The sequence below is a fragment of the Myotis myotis genome, unplaced genomic scaffold, assembly GCF_014108235.1.
Source record: "Myotis myotis isolate mMyoMyo1 unplaced genomic scaffold, mMyoMyo1.p scaffold_m19_p_10, whole genome shotgun sequence".
NCBI classification, from domain to species: Eukaryota; Metazoa; Chordata; class Mammalia; order Chiroptera; family Vespertilionidae; genus Myotis; species Myotis myotis.
In genome coordinates, this window is record NW_023416314.1 from 11,924,310 (window position 1) to 11,942,171 (window position 17,862).

A 17,862-nucleotide genomic window follows, 5' to 3' on the forward strand; every position below is an offset into this window, starting at 1 on the left:
TGGTTGGAGGGCACATACGTAGGTAGAGTCGGGCACATACGGAAGGCAACCTGATTGATGTTTCTCTTAGGTTCTCTCTCCCTCTTTCTTTCTCTCTCTCCCTCTTTGTTCTAAAAAAAGCCCTAGCCAATATGGCTCAGTTGGTGGAGCATCGTTCCGTGCACCAAATTGTCTCGGGTTTAGTTCTCGGTCAGGTTATACCCAGGTTTTGGGTTTGATCTCCAGTCAGGACATATACAGGAAGCAACCAATTGATGTTTCTCTCACATCGATTTTTCTCTCTCTCTCCCTCTTCTCCTCCCTTCCCCTCTCTCTAAAATCAATCAAAAAAAAACATTTCCTTGGATGAGGATTTTTTAAAATAATGATTTTTTAGAAGCTGTGGTATCATTATTTCCTATCTCTGATTTTCAAGACCCTTCATAATTTGGCCCTAAACTATTTTTCTAACTTAATGCTGTCCTGTAAGAGTCATCCTACTCCAGTAGTCATCCTACTTGTTCATATACCTTATTTTACTAGTATTCATTTTTTTTCTTGGATTCATTTCTGAGTAATGTTTCTTCTTTTTAAAATGTTTTACTTACTATTTTTCTGCCTATTAAATCCTTCAGAATCCTTATAGCCCATTATACAATAAAGTTACCCCAAATTCTCTAGCTTTCATAAATTTTCTCTTATTTGATTTCACACTGTCTCTATTTATTGATTTCATAGCATATTATAGACTCCTTTGTTGTGTTATTTTATGAAACACCAACTGTGTGTGAGGCCATGAATATATAGCAATGGGCAAAACAGTCTCTGTTCTTACGAAGTTTGTAGTGTCATAATGATGGATATATTTTCACTTCTTTGCTTTATTAATGAAGTCGAACTTCTTTTGATATACTTCTATTATATATGAAGTATGCACACATTTTTAGATATGTAATTAATTATATTTCTCAACTGGATTGAAAAATCATTGAGGATATAAAGCATGTTTTATACTTATATATTCCTTATAACACTTAACTCAGCTCTGAGCATATAGTCATTACTAAGTATATATTTGCCCTGTTAATGTAGTAACAAAAATTGTAGGCTGTGGAGTCCTGTACCTGATCTCATATTACAGCTGAAGACCTTATAAAGTAACTCTATAGCATTTGCAAGTTACTTAGCCTCTCTAAGCTTAGTTCCCCATATGTTAAACTAGAGGCCCAGTGCACAAAAATCTGTGCACTCGGGAGGGTCCCTCAGCCCAGCCTGTACCCTCTCACAGTCTGGGACCCCTCGGGGGATGACCACCTGCTGGCTTAGGCCTGCTCCCCGCGGATTGGGCCTAAGCTGGCAGTCAGACATCCCTCTGGCAGCCCGGGAGCCCTGGGGGATGTCCACTTGCAAGCGGGGAGCAGGCCTAAGCTGCAGTCGGACATCCTTAGCACTGCTTAGGAGGCAGGAGAGGCTCCCACCACCACCGCTGTACTGGCAGCCGTCAGCCTGGCTTGTGGCTGAACAGAGCTCCCCCTGTGGGAGCAGACTGACCACCAAGGGGCAGCTCCTGCATTAAGCGTCTGCCCCCTGGTGGTCAGTGTGTGTCATAGAGACCAGTGATTCCCAGTCGCTCTGCTGTTAGGGTCAATTTGCATATTACCCTTTTATTATATAGGATAGAGGCCTGGTGCATGGGTCAGGGCAGGCTGGTTTGCCCTGAAGGGTGTCCCGGATCAGGGTGGGGGCCTGCTGGGGTGCCTGGCCAGCCCAGGTGAGGGGCTGATGGCTGTTTGCAAGCTGGCCACAGCCCCTTCATGGTGGAGGTCCCCGCTGGGATGCCTGGCCAGCCCGGATGAGGGGCTGGTGGCTGTTTTCAGACTGGCCACAGCCCCTTCAGGATAGGGGTCCCCCCTGGGGTGCCTGGCCAGCCTGGGTGAGGGACTGATGGCTGTTTGCAGGCTGGCCACAGCCCCCAGCCACCCAAGCTCCCAGTGGAGGTTGGCTGGAAGCAGGTTTCTGGGACTTATTTAGCTTCTATCATTGAAATTTTGTTGCCTTTTGCAGAGGCCACAGCCGCCCAGAGCAGGTGGGAAGCTTGGCTTCCTCCATCGCCGGGGCAACCAAGCCTCCTGCTTGCTCCAGCTCTGTAGCTGCCGGCTGCCATCTTGGTTGGGTTAATTTGCATATAGTTGCTCTGATTGGCTGGTGGGCGTGGCTTGGGCTTAGCGAAGGTACGGTCAATTAGTGTCTTTGTCTTTATTAGTGTAGATACCTGCTTCATAAGGTTTTCATGTGGTTTAAATGAGATAATATATGTAAACCATTTAGCAAAATGCTTGGTACAGAGTCAGTGCTTATTAAAACATACCTATTATTATAATTTGTTTAACCTCTCAAGCTAGAAACTGCTTCATCAACCTTTTATTTCCCTAAGTTCTTTCATTTAAGTAGTTAACCAAATTCTGCTCAGTTTACTTCAATTATTTTTTCAATTTAGCCTCTTCTCTTTTTTTTTTTTTTTAATATATTTTATTGATATTTTACAGAGAGGAAGGGAGAGAGATAGTCAGAAACATCGATGAGAGAGAAACATCGATCAGCTGCCTCCTGCACATCTCCTACTGGAGATGTGCCTGCAACCCAGGTACATGCCCTTGACCGGAATCGAACCTGGGACCCTTCAGTCCGCAAGCCGACACTCTATCCACTGAGCCAAACCGGTTTCGGCTTAGCCTCTTCTCTTAATCCTCATCATAACCCACAATAAGAAATACATTTAATATTTTTATTATGTTCATTTGCAGATATTTGAAACAAAAGTTTTATGAAATAATTTTGTAATTATTTATAATGCATTCTGATTTTTTTTTGTTCTGTATCATTAAAACTTTTAAAAAGCTGTGCCCTGGCTGGTGTGGCTCATCAGGTTGGAGCATCATTCCGTGCACCAAAGTGTCCAGGGTTCAATTCCCAGTCAAGGCACATACCCAGGAGGCAATCGCTTGATGTTTCCCTCCCTCCCTCCCTCTCTCTCTCTCTCTCCCTCTCTCTCTCTCTCTCTCTCTCTCTCCCTCTGCGCATGGGCCACGAAGTTTCGATTGCACTGTACATGTGCGCCCCCACATGGTATTTTGTGGAAGAGCCACACTCAGGGGCCAAAGAGCCGCATGTGGCTCGCGAGCTGCAGTTTGCCGACCACTGGCTTAGGGCTTGACTGATCTTTTAAAAATGACTTGGGGGAAGTAGAAGCTCATTACCTGTGTCCTCTGTTGAAAATCTTCTATTCTTTTTTTCCCTACCTATAGAATAAAATCCCAAACCATGGATTTTTTCATTCATGTTCTTGCTCCAGCCTACCTTTCTAGCTTTCTCATCCACTGTCTGTCTCTTCTCTGCAACATTCAGCTTATTATTCCTATAAAATATTCAGTCCTTTTAGCACTGATACTTATTTTCAAGATCCAATTTAAATTTCATCTACGGATGAAAGAAGTATATAGTTCCTTTTATTGCGTGTGTTCTATGTGTGTGTGTGTGTGTGGCCAAAGCAATGGTTATATCTCACTCTTCTTAATTTCCTAAACACTTCTTTGGTACCCATACATAGTAGGCATCCAATGATGGTTTATTGAATGAATCTATGAGTACGTTTAGAATTTTAGAATCTAATTCCAACACAGACTCTCCAGAAGAGTTCATTAAAGTTATATTTTCATTTTGTTTTGTGTGTGTGTGTCATTTTTTCCCACCCCTCCTTTGGGGAGTTTTGTTAAAATTTAGGGAGAGAACCCAAATTCAATAGCCTTTTCCTTAGGGGAAACGTACTCTGGTAAACTAGTGTAGATTATCCATCTTCAACATTCCTGTAATAAAGGTAAGTAAAATCTACTTTTAGTATACTTAATTTTTTGCTGTTGTTGAAAAATATAGTTTAATGGGTCTATAAAGCAAAATAAAATGGAATAAATTTGTGCTTATAATAGACTTGACCAATTTTTGATATATTTCAGCTCATGGAATGCTGTGTAAATGCCCTGGTGACGTCCTTTAAAGAAACTATCTTAGCAGAGTGCCAAGGCATGATCAAGCGAAATGAAACTGAAAGTAGGTAAAATATCACTTAAAGTTCTCATTATTTTTTAAGAGGATATCTTTGAGACAGATCACTTTTAATAAATTGCTCTTAAATCACTCTTTTATACATAAGTATATTTGTTAAAGTAAATTGTGCTTAAAGAAAATGATAAAATATTTAGCACAGTTAGAAGCACTGTGAAGAAGATTATACACTTGTATGTTAAGCATTCCCCCTCCCTTAGGTATCAGTACATGCACAAATGCACATGTGTGTATTTATTCTTCGAAATGTGTGTGTGTGTGTGTGTGTGTGTGTGTGTGTGTGTGTGTGTTTTAATCCTTACCCAAGAATATTTTTCCCATTGATTTTTTTAGAGAGAGTGGAAGGGAGGAAGAGCTGGGAGAGAGAAAAAGAAAGTAACATCGATATAAGAGGGACACATTGATTGGTTGCCTCCCACATGTGCCCCGACAGGGACCTTGGATGAGCCTGCAACTGAGGTACGTGCCTTTAGCTAGGAATCAAACCTGCAACCCTACAGACCCAGGGCCAACACTCTAACCGCTGAGTCAAACCAGCCTGGGCAGGACTCTGTTTTTAAAGGCTAATTTAAATAGTAAACATATGGTACAGGATGGAACTAGGTATCTGACTTTTGTGTGGAACCTTGCAGCAAATATTTTTAGAAAGTAATAAAACACTCTGTGTTAATTAATATTCATCCCTCTCCCAAAAAATTTTACAATTTAAGATTTCAGAAGTGTTTTTTTAATTACTTAAATGTTTTCTTAATAAAGATGTATTTGAGTGGCAAGTACATTACAACCAAAAAGAATACAGTACAAATGATCCATATTCCCTACTACCCAGAGAACCACTTTTGACATTTTGATGTATTCCTCTCCATATTTTAGTATGTATAATTGCAAGGTCCCATTTAATCTCTAGTTGCATTAAAGTATGTCTTTCAATTCACTTAAGTTCATACACTTTATAGAAGTAATAAAAGCAAGCTGCTCCATGGCTTAAATGAAAGATTTGAATTTCTGTATGCCAGACTAAGTAGAGTTATATCTGATCCATTTTGGACTCCCTCCAAAAAGATTTATTTATTAGTAAGCAATCTGTGAAGTAAGATTTTGGTGAAGGTCAGTTAAATGGTATGAGAAAATGCTTTTGAACACTGAAAAAATCTTTATGAATACAGCTGTATATTATCACTAATAAACTTTTATTTTATAATTATTACTCTGGACAATCTGATGAGATGATTTTTTTTACCCTTTAGTGATATGGTAGTGTATTTAATATTATATCTACTTCATAAAATGTGCTACTGTTCTGTATAAACTGTTGTACTTCTTAGAATAAAATATTCCATGCATTGACAGTCAAATGACCCACTTTTTAAAAGAGTTGGGTTTTATAGTATGTGCTCATTTTTCATTAGTTTTTTTTTTTAATAACTTTTTGTCAGACGGACAAGGTGGATGAGGAATTTATAGTACTTTACTATAACAACTCCTGAACTAATTGTACCCACAATATTACCAACTTCAAACTAATATTTCTCCAAACTCTTACTGTCATAGGTGTTCTACACCAGTGGTCAGCAAAGTGAGGCTCGCGAGCTACATGCGGCTCTTTGGCCCCTTGAGTGTGGCTCTTCCACAAAATACCAACTTCTGCGCATGGGCCACGAAGTTTCAATCACACTGTACGTGTGCACCCGCACGTGGTATTTTGTGGAACAGCCACACTCAAGGGGCCAAAGAGCCGCATGTGGCTCGTGAGCCTCAGTTTGCCGGCCACTGTTCTACACCCATCATACAATCAAAGAGAAAATTATTCTGATGGTTGCAATGATTACGTGTGTGTTCTATCCTTTCAGAATTACACTTAATGTTTTCATTGATGGACAAAGTTCCTAATGGGATAGAGCCAATGTTGAAAGACTTGGAGGAACATATCATTAGTGCTGGCCTTGCAGATATGGTAGCAGCTGCTGAAACTATTACTACTGTAAGTTTTCCTCAATGGCAATGACTGATGTATATCAAGTTTATTTTTTTAATGGAGATTTGGGTATTTAAAATAGTAATTGATTGGAAACCAGTAATGTTGGAACCCATTTATTTTAATGAAATTTTTTTCCAGAAAATGTCCCAAATTTTAAGGCTATCGTGTTTTATTAAAATTACTAGTGGCCCGGTGCATGAAATCCGTGCACGGGGGCGGTCCCCTCAGCCCAGCCTACACCCTCTCCAATCTGGGATCCCTCTCACAATCCTGGACCGCTGGCACCTAATTGCTCACCTGCCTGCCTGCCCGATCACCCCTAACTGCCCCCACTGCTGGATTGATCGCCCCTAACTGCCCCCTCCTACTGGCCTGGTCACCCCTAACTGCCCCCCTCTGCTGGCCAGGTCACCCCCAACTGCCCCCCCTGCCGGCCTGGTTGCCCCCAACTGCCCCCCCTGCCAGCCTGGTCACCCCCAACAGCCCCTCCTGCCGGCCTGGTCATCCCCAACTGCCCCCCCTGCCAGCCTGGTAGCCTCTCACGGCCCCCCCGCCAGCCTGGTCACGCCACACAGCCTGCTGTTCAGTCTTTTTGTCGTCCCTCACTAACCCCCCTGCCGGCCTGGTCGCCCCATGCAGCCTGCTTGTTCATCGTTTGGTCATCCCTCGGGCCAGCCCTGAGTGGCTGGGCAGCCGCCTTCTTGTGGCTGTGGGCACCACCATCTTTGAGGGCGTGGCAGTCATTTAGCATATTCCCTCCTTATTGGCTGTGGTTGCCACCATCTTTGAGGGTGGGCCAGTCAATTAGCATATTCCCTCCTTATTGGCTGTGGGTGCTGCCATCTTTGTGATGACATGAAGGTCAATTAGCATATTCCCTCTTTATTAGATAAGATGTATATATTTTCTCACTTTTTTTGTATTCTTTTCTTTTTAAAAATTCGGTTGACTATAAAATGTTTTATTTTTAGGACTCTGAGAAATATGTTGAGCAGTTACTTACACTGTTTAATAGATTTAGTAAACTCGTCAAAGAAGCTTTTCAAGATGATCCCCGATTTCTTACTGCAAGAGATAAGGTATATATCCCTGTATATTAACACTACTGTCATTACTTACTTTTTAGTTAGATTTGGAAAGATACATTGGTTATTGAATAAAAGCAAAGTACAGAAAAGAATATCGTATAATCCTGTTTAGGGAAAACTGAAAGGCTATGCATGTTATACTTAGTTTGCCTATAACATGTCATAGTTTATTTTATTAGAAACTAAAAACCTAGGAACTCAGATTTTTCATCAGTTGAGGGCAACCATATTTATTATGTTTGGGTTGTTGTACATTTTTGTAAGCATTGGGTATACTTGTGAATTAGAATTTAGCCAGAAACTTGCTCTTCCTCATTTTCCCAAGAATGTTTTTTCTGGTTTTTAGTATTACTGAAATATTAAATTAAACGGCCTGCAAAGGCTTCTTTGAGGTGACATTTGAATCAAGATTGCGGCTGATTAGAATGAGTCATGTGTCTGTCTGAGGGAAGAGTGTTTCAGCCGGAGCAAAGTCTGTACGGCAGGAATACACAGTCATGTTCCAGGAACATAGAAGAAAGACGTCAATTTGGCCAGAGTGGATTGAATGAGGGAGAGAATAGTAGAAAATAAAGTCAAAGAGGTAACAGGAACTCAGGGCATGTAAGACTCTGTGGACCATGGCTTTTACTCTGAGCAGGGTTTGGAAAGTCATTGAAAGCTTTTGAACAGAATGACAGGACCTGACTTACATTTTAACAGGATCACCTGGCTGCTGAATAGACTGAAGGGGGGCAAGAGAAGAAGCAAGAATATCAGTTAAGAACCTATTTAAGTAATTCAATTAAATAATGGTAGAAGCTTGGCCCAGAACAATAGTGGGTACAGGTAGTCAAAATTGGTTGAATTCTGATTACATAATGAAAATAGACTCTGCAGGATTTGGTAATGAATCAGATATGGAGTGTGACAGAAAGAGATCATTCCAGGATGCCACTCAGATTTCTGTTCTGATCGATTAGATGCTTGCTGAGATGGGGAAGACTGGAAGAAGTATGTTAGGGAGAGATGGTTGCAGAGAGATTAGGAATTTAATTCTAGACAAGTTAACTTTGAAATGTTTATTAAACATCCATGTAGCAGTATCAAGTCTGGACTTTAAGGGAGGGAGTGGGCCTGAAAAAAATAAATTTGGGAGCTTCAGCATATAGGTGGTATTAAAGCACTGACACTACTATGATCACTAACGTAGTAAATCAGGACAGAAAAGAGATCCAAAAACTGGCCTAGTGCATTCTAGATTTAGTTATCAGAAAGATGAGGAACCATCTTTCCTCATGAAAGGAGAATGGGTGGAACGACCAGGAGAGTGTGGTGTGCTAGAAAACAAGTGGAAAAAGCACTTTCATGAAGAGGGCATGCTCTACGCCTTTAAAATGCTCCTGACAGGTCAAATAAGATGGGGATTACTTCAGCAACAGGGAGGTAGTGAGTGACTCTGACAGAACGAATGGGTGGAGTAGCAGTGTGAAAGTGTGCTTGGAATGGTTTCCAATAAGAATGGCAGTAGAGAAATTGTAGAAAGGGAGTTAGTTCCTCCAAGAGGTTAGCTTCAAAGAGAGAAATGGGACAATAGCTGAAGGTGGACAAAGCCAACAGAGAATGTTTAAGATTTAAAAAATAATAATGTGTTTGTATGCTGAAGGTACAGAAACAGTGGAGAAGGGAAAAGTTGGTGATGCAAGAGAAATGGGAGGGAACTCTGATTATTAGTTTTCTCAGTGAAATGGGAAGCTACATTGTCAGCCAAGAGTGTACATGGAGGAGGAAATACTGGAAGTTTGATGAGAAAAGAGATAATATGAAAATGTTTTCTGGGATAATTTGTGGACAAGAGAAAATGGTATGGCTATCAGGCAGAATTAAGACCCCAGGAACTTGAAGATAATGACAATTATAAAATATCAAAGAGAATGCGGAAGTCATTTACTTTAAAAATTCTATCAGGCCGGATACACCATTAAAAATAAAACTATATTTTTATGTATTTTTGGAATTGTGACTATTTATATTTTAAATATCAAAAAGAATCTTTATATTTTATTTTAAATTATTATTTGCAGGCATATAAAGCAGTTGTTAATGATGCTACCATATTTAAACTTGAATTACCTTTGAAGCAGAAAGGGTAAGTTTTTTTAAATCATATGTTTGAAATTCATAAATTTTTTGGAGTGTCATATATGTTATTGAGTATGCTATTTTTCTAATTTTATTAGGTTTGTTTTTTGTTTCATTTTTTTTTACTTTGTGATTTGTGCAACATTTGATTATTAAAAACTCTGCCTCAATTTTTAATTGTGTATTAAGTTATCTCCTTTTATGACCAAAAAATCTTAATTGATCTGTCATTTATAGGATGAATTTACCTGTGCTAAATACTATTATAGAAAAATCAGAAAGTCAGAATGTAATGAAATAGCAATAAATCTGAGCTAGTTATAGTAACTTCAGAGTAGTGCTAAGTAGCACTAAAGGTCAATTGGAAATATATTTTGATGTAATTTCTAGCTGAGAATTGCTATTTTAAACAAATTTCACACTTAATGCTAAAACATTTTATTTATTTATTTATTTATTTTTAACATTTTATTTGAGAAAGAGAAAGAAACATGGATATGAGAGAGAAACATTGATCAGTTGCCTCCATACATGCCCTGACCGAGGATCAAATCTGAAACTTAGTTATGTGCCCTGACTGGGAGTCAAACCCATGATCTTCAGGTGCACAAAAAAACATTCAACCAACTGAACCACACTGGCCAGGTCTGTTTGCAGTTTTTTTAAATGGATGATAGTAGCTAGCAAGCATATCACTTTGGAATTTAGGTTATATTGGAAAGAAACATTTCAGAGAGTGAAGGAACAGTTTTATGTTAACATATTAGTAATGAAAAGTTTTAAATGTTAACATAAATATGCATGGATTTACACAATGCAATATACAGGTAATGTATTACAGAATTGTACATTGGAAGCATAATTTTATTATGCAATGTCATTCCAATAAATTTATTTAAAAATAATTTTAATTCAAAAGTATTTTATCAAGTATATAAATAAAATCTTTTAAAGATCATTGGCACCCGGCCAGTGTAGTTCAGTAGCTGAGCACTGACCCAGGAACCAAGAGGTCACGAGTTTGATTCCCAATCAGGGAACATGCCTGGGTTACAAGCTTGATCCTCAGTAGGGGGCATCCAGCCAATTGATAATGTTTCTCATCTCATCAATATTTCTATCTCTCAATTCTTCTCCCTTCCTCTCTCTCTAAAAATCAATAAAAACTTATTTTATTTTTAAATTTTCTTTATTGATTAAGGTATTCCATATGTGTCCTTATCCCTCCCCATTGCCCCCCCCACACACACCAATAAAAACATACTTTAAAAAATAATAATAGCCTTAGCCAGGAGCAACTAAGATGGCGGCATAAGTAAACACCGGGAAATTATCGCCTCATACAACAATTGAAAATTACCGCAAAGGACTGAGCAAACATCATCCAGAAAAACAGGAAGGCTGGCTGAGTGTAAATTCCACAACTAGAAGGAAAGAAAAACACGCTGAGAGCCAGAGGCGCTGCGGAGGTGAAGTGCAGAGGTACGGCGGCGCGCGCGCGCGCGAGGAAAGGGGGTGGCGCCTGAGGACGCGGCTGTCTTTTTGAATCACAAACTCCCGACGGCTCTGAACTCCGGTTCCGGGAAGTCTCTGGGGACCCAGGTCTCATACGGGGAGAAGCTGGTCTGTCCGGCAGCGAGCGAACTTGAGGGCGGCTTTCCCTCAGAGGTGCTTGCAGCCGTTACCGGGACACTGAGACGCGCGACTCCGGCGGAGAATCGGCCATGGCCGCTTTCTCCGCCCTCTGACTCCCTGAGACCCCGCCCCACCCAGGCTGCGGCAGAGGCTTTTGCATGTGAATGTACCTAACTGCAGCCCAGCCAGGCAGACCCAGAACTTCCACGAGAAGGCCCAAGGCCCCGCAGCGGCTTGCATTGCTTCACAGCTGAGCCTCTTCGTGGCTCCTGCTGTGTGGCCTCAGGCAGAGGCTGAATTAGCACCTCCTTAGATCCAGGAGCCACTGTACCCAGTGGTCAGAGGGTACCAGACTGCAACTCCTCAGATCCATAAGGGACACACTCAGGGAGCAGACTCAGTGAGCACCAAAGCCCCACTGAAGCAAGTCTTGCCCCAGAAGGGTGTCTTCAGCACAGAAGTTCTCCCACTTTAGACACAGCTGATTCTCACAGCCAATTGGCCTGGAGGTCAATTCCTCCCAGTGATTCTACAACAACCAAGGCACCAAGAGTGCACCAAGAGTGTCCACCCCAGGTAACTGGGGAGGCTGAGCTACTGGGCCCTACAGGACACCTGGCGCACAGGGCCACTCTATCAACACAGGGAAGCTGCCAAAATGCGGAGACAAAGAAACAGGTCACAAATGGCAGAAATGGAGGAAAGCAAACGATTGGATATAGAGTTTAAGGCCACGGTTATAAGGTTTTTCAAGAATTTTATGGAAACCGCCGATAAATTTAATGAATCCCTCAATAAGTATAGGGAGACCATGGAGGACATGAAAAAGGACCAACTAGAAATTAAGCATACACTGACTGAAATAAAGAATAATTTACAGAGATCCAGCAGCAGAAAAGAGGATCCCAAGAATCAAGTCAAAGATTTGAAATACAAAGAAACAAAAAATACCCAACCGAAAAAGAAAAAAGAAAAGAGATTCCAAAAATATGAAGATAGTGTAAGGAACCTCTGGGACAACTTCAAGCGTACCAACATCAGAATTATAGGGGTACCAGAAGGAGAGAGAGGGCAAGATATTGAAAACCTTTTTGAAGAAATAATGACAGAAAACTTCCCCTACCTGGTGAAAGAAATGGACTTACAAGTCCAGGAAGCGCAGAGAACCCCAAACAAAAGGAATCCAAGGAGGACCACACCAAGACACATCATAATTAAAATGCCAAGAGCAAAAGATAAAGAGAGAATCTTAAAGGCAGCAAGAGAAAGACAGTCAGTTACCTACAAGGGAGTACCCATACGACTGTCAGCTGATTTCTCAACAGAAACCATGCAGGCCAGAAGAGACTGGCAAGAAATATTCAAAGTGATGAATAGCAAGAACCTGCAACCAAGATTACTTTATCCAGCAAAGCTATCATTCAGAATAGAAGGTCAGATAAAGAGCTTCACGGATAAGAAAAAGCTAAAGGAGTTCATCATCACCAAACCAGCATTATATGAAATGCTGAAAGGTATTCTTTAAGAAGAGGAAGAAGAAAAAGGAACTCTTACCATTTGCCACAGCATGGATGGAACTTGAGAGCGGATAAATACCACAGGATCTCACTTCATTTGTGGAATATAATGAACAACATAAGCTGATGAACAAGGACTGATCCAGAGACGGAGAGGCATTGATTGGACTGTCGGGACTTGGAGGGAAGGTAGGGGAGGGTGGGGGTAAGGGGGAAAGATCAACCAAAGGACTTATATGCAAGCATATAGGCCTAACCAATGGACATGGACAACGGGGGGGTGAGGGCATGAGCGGGGGTGGGGGGGGTGGGGGGTAGAGGGTAACGTGGGGACAAGGACACATATGTAATATCTTAATCAATAAAAAATATATTAAAAAAAAAAATAGCCTTAGCCAATTTGGCTCAGTGGATAGAGCATCGGCCTGTAGACCAAAGGATCCCATGTTCGATTCTGGTCAAGGGCATTGGTTGCAGCATCCTCCTCTGCCCAGTCAGGGCTCGTTCAGGAGGCACCCAATCTATGTATTTCTCTCACATCGATGTTTCTCTCTGTCTTTCCCTCTCTCTTCCACTCTCCCTGAGAATCAATGGAAAAATGTCCTCAAGTGAGGATTCACAAAAAAGTAAAATAAAACAAATAATAAATAAATATATATATCATTGGCAAGGCCACTACTAGAATGAGGCAAAGAGGCACCTAGGGTACAAACTTTTAAGGCCTAGCAGGTCTACCTCTCTGAGAACCTAAGAGTGTGTGCCTCCTTAAATTGTGCACCCAAGGTGTCTTCTTGCTCACCCAAGTCCCAATCCTGATCACTGGTTTAATTCAACATAAGAAATTTGTGAAAAATTGGCTCTAGAAGAAATATTTGCAGATATCAATTATTTTTTATTAATTGGTTTTAATTTCTTTTTTAGGGTAGGATTAAAAACTCAACCTGAATCAAAATGCCCTGAGCTGCTTGCCAATTACTGTGACATGTTGCTAAGAAAAACACCATTAAGCAAAAAATTAACTTCTGAAGAAATTGAAGCAAAGCTTAAAGAAGTGGTACATAAATTTTTTTAATTTCAAAGATTTTAATGACCGGACTTTGATTTTGTAGTTTACTTATAAGACTTTCTGTGATAGCATCAATTTTTTTTAAATGTATATTTATAAGAAACTAATATGAAATTTTATAGTGCAAGATCTTTATAGGAAAATGTTTTTTCTTCCTGAAAATTTTTATTCTATAACTTCCAGAAAGGGAAATAGCATTTAATTCTTCTCTTTATTGATTATTTTTAGGCAATTAAATTCTAGCACCTATTAAAGGTCAAAAGATGGCAGGGGGAAGAAGGGAATGGTTCTGATGGTGATAGAATGATTGTTGAGACGGAGTTTTTCACCTCTTTTTTTTTGTGTGAGTCCAAAATAGGTAACTAGGGATGAGCGAGTTAAATAAGCAATTTATTGTTTTCATTTTTATTTTTTTCCTGGTTGTTAGTGTCATGTAATATAAGCCCAGGAAAATAAGAAGTAATAATAGACAAAAAGGCCTAGAGAGAAGATTAGTGTCAGAAACAAGTGAAGAAGACATGCAAAAGAGAAAATTGGGAAGAACCATTGCTTTTTATGTAAAGTTTTATTACATTTATATAAAATTTGAAAAATTGATGTTTGCAGGAATTAAAAAGTTATTTGGTTATTGTCTCAAATTTGGTAACTTGTAGTGTATCAGAGATGGGCAATTTAGTAGGCCCCTCTCTCTGTATATGCTTATGAATTTCTGAATTTTGACAATTGAAAGATATAGGAAGTTCTAAATGAAAGAGATTTATATATGAACTAGAGGCCCGGTGCACAAAAATTTGTGCACTCGGTGGGTGGGGGCGTACCTCAGCCCGGCCTATGCCCTATCGCAGTCTTGGACCCTTCGGGAGATAACGACCTGCTGGCTTAGGCCTGCTCCCAGGTGGCAGAGGGCAGGCCCAATCCCTAGGTGCAGCCCCTGGTCGGGCTCAGAGCAGGGCCGATTGGGGAGTTGGGGCGCCGCCCCCTGTCATGCACAGAGCAGGGCGGATTGGGAGGTTGCGATGCCACCCTCAGTCACGCTCAGGGTAGGGCCAATTGGGGGGTTGAGGCACCGCCACTCTCACACTCAGGGCAGGGCCGATGGGGAGGTTATGGCTCTACCCCGTCACACACAGAGCAGGGCCTGTGGGGTGAGGGGGTTGGGGCGCCACACCCTGTCACACACAGAGCCGCAGGGTGATCAGGGGTTTGGGGAGCTCCCCCCTATCAGGCACAGAGCAGGGCCGATCAGGAACAGAGCAGGGCAGATAAGGAAGTTGTGGCCCCGCCCCCTGTCACACACAGAGCTGCAGGACGATCAGGGGGTTTAGGCACTGCCCCCTGTCACACTGATCCCGGTGCTGGGAGTCCTCGCGGCTCCGCTGATCCCGGTGCTGGGAGGCATATTAACCTTTTACTATATAGGATAGAGGCCTGGTGCATGTGTGGGGGCCGGCTGGTTTGTCCTGAAGGGTGTCCTGGATCAGAGTGGGGTCCCCACTGGGGTGCCTGGCCAGCCTGGGTGAGGGGATGATGGCTGTTTGCAGCTGGTCACACACCCTTCAGGGTGGGGGTCCCCACTGGGGTGCCTGGCCAGTCTGGGTGAGGGGCTGAGGGCTGTTTTCAGGCTGGGACTGAAGCTCCCAACTGCTCTTTTTTTTCTTTTTTTTTTTTATTCTGGGCCAGCTTTAGCTCTGAGGCTCCAGCTCTTAGGCATCGGCTGCTGAAAGCAGGTATCTGGTTTGTTTCAGTTCTATAATCGAAACTCTGTATCAGTTCCAGCTCTGAGATCCCGGCTCGCTGAAAACTGGTTTCTGGGGTTTTGTTTAGCTTCTGTATTTGTTACAATGTTTTTTAAACTGCAGGCTCAGAGGCCAGCAAGGCAGGAGGGGAACGTTGGTTTCCTCCGTCACTGAAGCAAGCAAGCCTCATGTTAGTTTCAAGCTGCCTGGCTGCCGGCCGCCATCTTGGCTGGCAGTTAATTTGTATATCGCCCTGATTAGCCAATGGGAAGGGTAGCGGTCATACACCAATTACCATGTTTCTCTTTTATTAGATAGGATTGACAGTAACCTTGTTTTCTGTACAGCTCTTGGTACTCAAATACGTACAAAACAAAGATGTTTTTATGAGATATCACAAAGCTCATTTGACACGACGTCTTATATTGGACATCTCTGCTGATAGTGAAATTGAAGAGAATATGGTCGAGTGGCTAAGAGTAAGTGAATTTAAAAATATTTGGTTTTCCTAATATAACACATGGTTCATAGGTGGGGTTAAGTAACACATTTTTGTGATATCTTCAGTGTCAAAGAAATAGGGAATATTTTATAAGCATATAGCATCAATTAGATAAAATAATGTGATATCTAATAATGTTATTATTTAATGAAGAATTTTAGTGAAGCACCTTTACTCATTTGAACTGACCTTATTAAATAGGCCACAGAACAGATCATTTCATTTTTAAAGTGTTTTTCATACTAAATCCTTCTGTATATCAAAAAGAACCAATAGGTAAAAGATGATGGCTTATTTAGGGTAATCATTGCTGATTGTGACTGAATTCCCCTATCAAAATATTTTGTCTGTTTCTCCCAGTTCATTTTAATGGAATTTGCGTTACATTAAAATGTGTTTTTCATTTGTACATATGGTATTATATACTGTACTAGGGACCTGGTGCACGAAATTCATGCACTGGTTGGGGGAGGTGTCCCTCAGCCCAGCCTGCCCACTCTCACATACTAGGAGCCCTCAAGGGATGTCCTATTGATAGCTTAGGCCCGCTCCCAGCTCCCCTTGGGGAGCAGGCCTAAGCCGCAGTCTGGCCTCCCTTTGTGGGAGGTGACCGGGCTGATCAGGGGAAGGCACCAGCCCCATCACCCACTGCTGCAGCTACTGCCAGTCACTGCAGCCAGCAAGGTTTGCTGACTCTGCCCTTGCCCAGGCCTAACGCCTCTGACTGAGGCGTTAGACCTGGGCAGGGGACCCCCAGCTCCCCACGGTTGCAGGCTCTGCCCCTGCCCAGGCCTAATGCCTCTGGCCAGAGGCATTAGGCCTGGGCAGGGGACCCCCAGCTGCCCAGGATCGCTGACTCCGCCCAGCGATGGCTGGTTCCGCCCCTGCCCAGGCCTAACGCCTCTGGCCGAGACATTAGGCCTGGGCAGGGGGCCCCCAGCTCCCCGCGATCTCCCGCCCTGCCCCTGCCTAGACCTAATGCCTCTGACCAAGGCCTTAGGCCTGGGCAGGGGACCCCCAGCTCCCCGCGGTTGCAGGCTCCGCCCCCCCAGCTGCTCAGGATTGCTGACTCTGCCCCTGCCCAGGCCTAACACCTCTGGCCAAGGCGTTAGGCCTGGGCAGGGGACCCCGAGCTCCCCAGGATCTCCCGCTCTGCCCCTGCCTAGACTGCTGGGGTCCAACCCCAGCAGGTCCAGGGGTCCCCAAAGGTGTGGACAGAGTCGGCGAAAAAGGAATGACATGGAGACAGCGTTCAGTTGATCAGCAGCCTAGCCAGGATCTCTAGCCAGGTTCTGGTCAGGATCTCCGGCAAAGTTCTGGTTAGGATCTCCAGCCAGGTTCTGTGTCCATGTTCTCTTGCTAGGTTCTGTCTCTAGGTTCTCCCGCCAGGTTCAGTCACCAGGCTCTAGTCAGGTTCTCTTGCCATGTTCTATCCAGGTTCTGTAGCCAGGTTCTGTCTCTAGGTTCTTCAGCCAGATTCTCTCTCTAGGTTCTGTGGCCAGTTTCTGTCGAGGATCTTTTGCCATGTTCTCTCCAGCGAAGTTCTTCTGTCTCTAGGTTCTGTGTCTAGGTTCTGTGTCTAGGTTCTATCTAGGTTCTGTGTGTTGTTGTCTTGTTACATCTGTATTTATACCAGTTGATTCCAATCCTATCAATCTCTATTCCAAAGGTTAGGGTTTCTTATCTCCATTCCAGGGAGTAAAGATTATGTAGCTTAAGCATGATTGTTCGTAGTTAAAGTGATTAATTACCCGCCTGGCACTTAGTTAAGGGGTTTTATTCCCTCCTTAACTTCAGGGGAAAATCCCTACCTGGGGTAACAACCTTTCTCAGAGAGGTGACCTTGGTTAAAACACATAGTGCCAAAAAGGTGAGCAAACATATTAAGAACAGTATGCCATATATGCCAGGTCCCTTGAAACAGCAAGGATGGACCGGCTCCCGGCACTAGACCTAATGCCTCTGACCTTAGGCCTGGGCAGGGGACCCCCAGCTGCCCAGGATCGCTGACTCCGCCCCTGCTCCCTGCGATGGCTGGTTCCGCCCCTGCCCAGGCCTAACACCTCTGGCCAAGGCATTAGGTCTGTGCAGGGGACCCCCAGCTCCCCGGATTGCAGGCTC

The 17,862-nt window shown here is 42.8% G+C and overlaps 1 protein-coding gene across 2 annotated transcripts in view; it reads left to right on the forward strand.

The window, feature by feature from the left end:
* The window catches only part of CUL5 (cullin 5), a 101,396-nt gene that overhangs the window by 68,776 nt on the left and 14,758 nt on the right, over nt 1-17,862 (forward strand). For both annotated transcript variants that reach the window (XR_004970313.1, XM_036324483.1), the window contains exons 8-13: nt 3,990-4,083; nt 5,949-6,079; nt 7,048-7,155; nt 9,228-9,292; nt 13,359-13,491; nt 15,587-15,718. Coding sequence is in view for 1 of the 2 variants with exons in the window: in XM_036324483.1 (XP_036180376.1) it covers nt 3,990-4,083; nt 5,949-6,079; nt 7,048-7,155; nt 9,228-9,292; nt 13,359-13,491; nt 15,587-15,718 (663 nt within the window). In the remaining variant the exon portion in view is untranslated. The remainder of the gene's footprint in view (nt 1-3,989; nt 4,084-5,948; nt 6,080-7,047; nt 7,156-9,227; nt 9,293-13,358; nt 13,492-15,586; nt 15,719-17,862) is intronic.